We start from the raw sequence: 7446 nt of genomic DNA on the forward strand, positions 1-7446 counted from the left end.
AGGTAGAATCGTACTGGGGAAGGTACTTTTTACTTACACGGTAAAATGATGCTCGAAATTGTCGTTCGCCCCGTTGAATCCACACAAGTTTCGGGCTGAATCGACAAGCAAAAACTTGCGCCAACCCGACAGTTGACCAATCATGGATGAAGGGATGTCCATTTCAGCTTCTGAACTTCAGCTTGCACTTGAGAAAAAAATGGTTGTGTGCCCAAACAGCCGACAAACCCTAACCAAACTCCAAAACGAACAAAAACGGCACAAAATGTCAGCATAATACATATATATATTACACACACACACAAACTGTACCAAACTATTTTGGTTGGGAAGCATGCGGCCGCCTTAATAGGGGGTGGATATAACACACTAGCTGGCTTTGTGAGAGTCCCCCAAATGCAGAGTTGCACATGTATTCATTGCAAAAGCAATAAAACTCTATCTAAGACACACATTTGGGGCGCGTGTTGTGAAAACATTTAAGCTGGGTGAGTTTACTCCATTTCTCCTTTACTTTGGGCACCCTGGTGATGCAGACCGATTCAGGCAGGAGGAGTTGGTAATGGATAAGCACAGCCTAAGTAACTGAACACTGGGTGAGGGGGTGGTGGTTGTTTTGCTAGAGGCTAGAGCCAGCTACTGCTCTCTCCAGTTTGGTGTGTGTGGTGATGGATGGGGATGAACGCATATCTCTGTGAGAAAGAATGACGGGGAAGAAAGAAAGGTAGAGAAGGAGAGCAAAAAGAGAGGAGGAGGGTGGGAGTGTAGGTGATTATTATTTATTTTTTACTGGGTGGAACTAGGGGCCTCTTTACACTACGCTACTTTGACGACACAAATCAGGTCCAGGAGAGGTGCTTGTGTAGTTTAGAGAGACAGATATACAGTTGAAGTCAGAAGTTTACATACACTTAGGTTGGAGTCATTAAAACTTGTTTTTCAACCACTCCACAAATTTCTTGTTAACAAACTATAGATTTGTGCATGACACAAGTAATTTTTCCAGCGATTGTTTACAGACAGATTATTTCACGTATAATTCACTATCACAATTCCAGCGGGTCAGAAGTTTACGCTAAGTTGACTGTGCCTTTTAAACAGCTTGGAAAATTCCAGAAAATTGTCCATTTCCAAACGCCTGAAGGTACCATGTTCATCTGTAGAAACAATAATTCGCAAGTATAAAAACCATGGGACCACGCAGCCTGCGTACCGTTCAGGAAGGAGACATGTTCTGTTTCCTAGAGATGAACGTACTTTGGTGCGAAATGTGCAAATCAATCCCAGAACAATAGCAAAGGACCTTGTGAAGATACTTTTGTACCCGTTTCCTCTAGTATCTATATCCACAGTAAAACGAGTCCTATTTCGACATAACCTGAAAGACCGCTCAGCAAGGAAGAAGCCATTGCACTGCCATTGAAAAGCCAGTCTATGGTTTGCAACTGCACATGGGGACAAAGATCGTACTGGAGAAATGTCCTCTGGTCTGATGAAACAAAAATAGAACTGTTTGGCCATAATGACCATCGTTATGTTTGGAGGAAAAAGGGGGAGGCTTGCAAGCTGAAGAACACCATCCCAACCATGAAGCACGGGGGTGGCAGCATCATGTTGTGGGGGTGCTTTGCTGCAGGAGGGACTGGTGCACTTCACAAAATAGAGGGCATCACGAGGAAGAAAATTTATGTGGATATATTGAAGCAACATCTCAAGACATCAGTCAGGAAGTTGAAGCTTGGTCACAAATGGATCTTCCAAATGGACAATGACCCCAAGCATACTTCCAAAGTTGCGGCAAAATGGCTTAAGGACAACAAAGTCAAGGTGGCCATCACAAAGCCCTGATCTCAATCCTATAGAAAATGTGTGGGCAGAACTGAAAAAGTGTGTGCGAACAAGGAGGCCTAGAAACCTGACTCAGTTACACCAGCTCTGTCAGGAGGAATGGGCCACAATTCACCCAACTTATTGTGGGAAGCTTGTGTATGGCTACCTGAAACGTTTGACCCAATTTGAAAAAATTTAAAGGCAATGCTACCAAATACTAGTTGAGTGTATGTAAACTTTTTACCCACTGAGAATGTGATGAAATAAATATATCATTCTCTCTACTATTATTCTGAAATTTCACATTCTTAAAATAAACTGGTGATCCTAAAGGGAATTTTGCGAGGATTTAAATGTCAGGAATTGTGAAACACCTTAGCCAAATACATTTAAACTCTGTTTATGTAAACTTCCGACTTCAACTGTAGATGGAAATCTCTCTTTAAGAGAACGTAGTTTGAAAGACATCTACACCACATACACTGTTCCACTCAGATGGGGGTAAGACAACCTCTCTCACACCACATGTCTACTGGTATTAAGGTAATTATTTAGGGGACAACATTTTTGCTCTGTTAGCCACATAGAAAATATCCACACATTTGTGTATCATTGCATTAATCAAGTTTGCAAACGTATGTGCAATATGGTTTAGATGAAGCTCCTGTATAGTTTGAATTGCTATCCTTATTTTGTTTGTCTACATACCATGGCATTTACGGTATGCTAAAAGCTGCACTCACACATGAAGCAGGAATCACATCCCAAGGCTAGTGTAAACCGAGAAGTTGCAAATCTGATGTTGAAGAGACATACTGTTGATCTCACTAGACATGTTTGACAAATGTAAATCCGCCCAAGGACTGCTGGTGTAAAAAGCTTAGAGGACTGGAGGGAGGAGAGGCAGGCAGATAGTCTGACTGTATCTGCTCCCTGTGTGTGTAGCTGCCATGAGGGGGAGTGTGGCTGGAGACAGAAACAGACAGGGACCAGACGTGTGTGTGTGTGTGTGTGGTCTGTTTGTCCTTAATGAAAGGGGTAAATGCTCAGGAGAGACCTGGCCTCCTCATATTCATGCCTCTCACTCTTTCGGGCAGCGGTGGTGCGTGTTTATGATTAGGCACCCCTTGTCTGTGCATGCCTGGTGTCTAGCTCTGTCTGCAGTTTAGTATCGATACTCATCTCCTGGCCCGGTGTCCAGAATGACTACTAATGTTTCCCTGTAAACATCGCTGGGTGCCAGGGGGAGCCGGGATCAATGTGCACTCAGGACTAGCTCCCAGCACAGACGGCACTGCTGTCCACAATCATCCATATTTCTATACATCCACTTTCCCACTTATTGTGTTTTCTCCATGCCTGCTGCTCATGCCTCTCCATCTCCTCCATGATTTCCCCTGTTGAATACGTGGCACACGCCACCGGCCGATACATACTTCAAAATTTGATTGTTTTTTTGTTTTTTTTTACCACCCTGAAGCCATCGCCATACTTATTAATCCCTATGACACTTGTGACTCGACTAACCCCCTCCTTCCCCCTTTGATCTTTGTCCTCAGGTTCCTAAGGGACAGCTATGCGGTGGAGGTGCGTCTGAACGACTACCTGGACATCGTGTGCCCCCACTACCCGTTGGGCGAGGTGGCATCGCAGGATGCCGAGCGCTACGTGCTCTACATGGTGGAGCGGGAGGACTACGACGCTTGCAAGCCTCAGTCCTACGACCAGATGCGTTGGGAGTGTGGCCACCCCTTCGCCCCCCACGCTGCTGAGAAGTTCTCCGAGAAGTTCCAGCGTTTCACCCCCTTCACCCTGGGCAAGGAGTTCCGTCAGGGAGAGAGCTACTACTATATCTGTAAGTGTCTAGCGATTTTTTTTTATTTTATTTTTTTATCCATGTAAGTCAATTATTTCTAGAGAATTTGTAAGAGAACCCAAAAGTCAACGTTTTTTTGGACGTTTTCAGACCTCAAAAGTAGTCGTGTTAAAATGAGAGTGAGGTGTAATGTTCCTTTTAAGTCGGGAAAAAATGTGAGGGAAAAGCACTGCCGATGACATAGATGTGTATGACCCTTGGTAAAGCACCCAGACAAACAAGTCGCCACCTTGAAGGCTTATGTTAACATTCAGTGAATGTTGGCATGCTACGTTGTGTTGTTGGCATGCTATGTTGTGCACTCACATGGTAGCTAGCAGATAGCTGGTGGCCCAATCACCCAGAGAGGCGATGCTGTGACCCTGAGTGTGTTGTAATTAGATGAGCGATAGGACGGGACACCCTCCCCCTGTTCACAGATGGCTGCAGGTCGTGTGTGTGTGTGTGCGTGCGTCTCTGTCTGTGGAGGTAGATTAAGGTGACACGGGAGGATAAGTGCATTTGCTTTTCTGTAATTAACGCTAGTCTTTGTCCCTTCCCCTCTCTAGCCAAACCTCTGCACCACCATGGACAGGAGTGCCTCAGGCTCAGGGTAAACGTCGTAGCTACTGATGGTAAGTTTCACTGCCCAAGTGGTTGGTTGGTCAAAAGTAGTGCACTATATAGGGAATAGGGTGCCATTTGGAATGTAACCTTTGTCTGACAATAATGATGATTTTAGCTCCAGGCTGCAGTATGGCAGAGGAATTGATTGTTATTTTTCTCATCCAGGTTCTCAAGAGGCCAGGGTTGCAACTGGAGGAGCTGCAGCTGTACCTGGAGCTGAGGGTGGAGCACACAACCCCTCCAACAGGCTGCCTGCAGGTATGTTAATGAACAAACCATTGGGCCAATTGTATTCTCTATGGGCCAGTTGTACCTAGGACTGAACGTTTTGGGCTGATTTGAAAGATGTGATGGGGGGTGTGATGTGATGCTTTATTTAATCCAAGACTAGGATTAATCTGTGTCCGGGAAACCGGCCCTTGAAGTTAATATTAAGGATGAGTAAACATGGACTTATATTCTATATTTTCACCATACAGATGACCCAGTGGTAATCCTGCCAGAGGTCCAGAAAAGCGTGCGGACAAATTCGTCGGTGTCAAAGGCGTCCTTCTCCATCCTGTCATTGTTTGTCCCAGTCTTATTATTGTTGCTGTTACAGTGAGACTACAAATCTCATAGACTTGGAGGACATGTAATGAAGTTGGGTCTGTGGGGAACCGCAGGCACAAAAGACAGTTCTCAAAGCCCAAGTGCTGGTCACTGGGAGAGGGACAAATTTGAGTCTCGTAAGTACGGATGGACACATGCACTAAGTGTGCCGAGTGAGAATTTGGTTTGAGTTTTGTGGGAAGGCACTGAGCTTTCTCAAGATGTCATTATTTCCTGGAGAGATTTTGCTCTCTTTTAAGGTTAGTGTTTTGCTCTTCCCCTCCAAAAAAAAACATAATTCATTTTGGAAAGAGGAACATAAATGGACGAAGAACAATCACTGACGACAAAAGCTAAATGACTTTCTTATATGGACAACTATTTGGATTTGATATGAATTTGTGTTAGAAAAAAAACTGCATTTAGTGTTACATCTTCTCTAAGCTTTTGAGCCAAAGAATACAGTGATCATCTCTTCAGTATTTAACTATTCTATTCCAACCTTGACTATTGTGTTCTGTTTGTGTTATTGTACTGTAATTGAATGGTGCTAAATGTCCTAGTGATTCTTTCTCAATGTAGCATCGACAAAAGCAGGGGATGTGTTAGCGAACTATCAATGTTCCTGTGCAGACTCGACCATGTGCTTTCACAGCACTAACCATACAGCACAACAACAGACAGACAGACTGACTGATGCACAGATTGACTGACATCACAATACAGACCCATGACATAGTAGACACTGCATGGAAAGGAAAGGTATTGTGTACATTCTGTGAAAAATCATTTGTAAAGGTTTGCAGCTGAAAGATTTACTGTATACAATACTGTATGTTTAACAAATGTTATGCTTACTGTTGGTGAGCTCTCTCTGAGGGGGGGGAGTATTAGAATTAGTGTTTCGGTGAGAGAGAAAGTGTGCGAGGGAGAGCTAGAGGTCAAACAAAATGTTCAAACTGCCAAAAGCAAACACGGATACAGTACATTGTGTAAGGCAGGCCTTTTCTGTATGTCAGATCATGCACCCGTACCGTTTAAACTGACAAACAAAATAAACCAGACTGAACTATGTTCATCACAGTACTTGCCAGAGCAGTGTTTCACTATGCAACACTTCTCTACCTCTACTTACACTAAAAAGTCAACCAAGTAAAAATGTTTATATTCAAAAACAGTTGAAATTTGGTTGATAATACACTATATACACACAAAGTATGTGGATTTGGCTATTACAGTTGCTGAGAGGTTTATAAAATTGAGAACACAGTCATGCTCTATAGATAAACATTGGCAGTAGAATGGCCTTACTGAAGAGCTCAGTGACTTTTAACGTGGCACCATCATAGAATGCCACCTTCCCAACAAGTCTGTTTGTCAAATTTCTGCCCTGCTAGAGCTGCCCCAGTCAGCTGAACAGAACCGCTGTATCGTGCAAATATCATCTGTCCTCTGTTGCAACACTCACTACAGAGTTCCAAACTGCCCCTAGAAGCAACGTCAGCACAATAACTGTTTGTCGGGAACTTCATGAAATGGGTTTCCATGGCTGAGCAGCCGCACACAAGTCTAAGACCACCGTGTACAATGCCAAATGTTGGCTAGAGTGGTGTAAAGCTCTCCACAATTGGAGCAATGGAAATGCTTTCTCTCTGATGAATCACGCATCACCATCTGGGTTTGGCGGATGCCAGGAGAATGCTACCTGCCCCAATGCATAGTGCCCTGACCTCAACCCCATCAAACACCGAACCAGGCCTAATCGCCCAACATCAGTGCCCGACCTCACTAATGCTCTTGTGGCTGAAAGGAAGCAAATCCAGGGCAGCAATGTTCACACGTCTAGTGGAAAGCCTTCCAAGAATAGTAGAGGTTGTTATAGCAGCAAAGGGGGGACCAACTCCATATTAATGCCCATGATTTTGGAATGAGATGTTTGACGAGCAGGTATCCACATACTTTTGGTCATGTAGTGTAATTTACAATTTGGTTGTATTATAATGTAATTTGCCAGTCAGGGTTATACTGCTATGGTAAGATTTTAGGCCTACACACCCAGTCAGGCACACAGAACTCACTGAAACCACAAGACACCGTATCAATCACAGCTGCCAAGCCCAACTTCACAGGGTGGTTTGAACAACAGACAACATTATATGACTATCATTGAGTCAATCCTTTTTGTTACCTTATTTTGTATATGTGTATTATATGTATATAGAAGATTATATAAAGAACCCATTTGATAATTATGATAAATGTGAAATTCTCATGTGAAATAAAATATATTTTTGTGAAAACAAGAACAATTAGTGGTTTCCCTTCCTCTGACTTTATAATTTCCCCTTTCTTTTTTATTCCCTCATAACAGATTTCTGTTATATTACAGTGGAAAGAACATCAGAGATTTTTGTTTTATTTTACCTTTATTTAACTAGGCAAGTCAGTTAAGAACAAATTCTTATTTTCAATGACGGCCTAGGACCAGTGGGTTAACTGACTGTTCAGGGGCAGAACAACAGATTTGTACCTTGTCAGCTCGG

At 43.3% G+C, this 7446-nt stretch overlaps 1 protein-coding gene across 1 annotated transcript in view; it reads left to right on the forward strand.

The window, feature by feature from the left end:
- The window catches only part of LOC135550165 (ephrin-A1-like), a 31071-nt gene extending 23865 nt beyond the window's left edge, over window positions 1-7206 (forward strand). Inside the window, exons 2-5 of the mRNA XM_064980715.1 lie at window positions 3390-3685; window positions 4255-4320; window positions 4478-4570; window positions 4792-7206. Coding sequence (XP_064836787.1) covers window positions 3390-3685; window positions 4255-4320; window positions 4478-4570; window positions 4792-4916 — 580 coding nt within the window. The 3' untranslated portion in view covers window positions 4917-7206. The remainder of the gene's footprint in view (window positions 1-3389; window positions 3686-4254; window positions 4321-4477; window positions 4571-4791) is intronic.
- The last annotated feature ends 240 nt before the right edge of the window (window positions 7207-7446 follow it).

Source organism: Oncorhynchus masou, chromosome 12 (assembly GCF_036934945.1).
Source record: "Oncorhynchus masou masou isolate Uvic2021 chromosome 12, UVic_Omas_1.1, whole genome shotgun sequence".
In the NCBI taxonomy this organism is placed as follows: domain Eukaryota; kingdom Metazoa; phylum Chordata; class Actinopteri; order Salmoniformes; family Salmonidae; genus Oncorhynchus; species Oncorhynchus masou.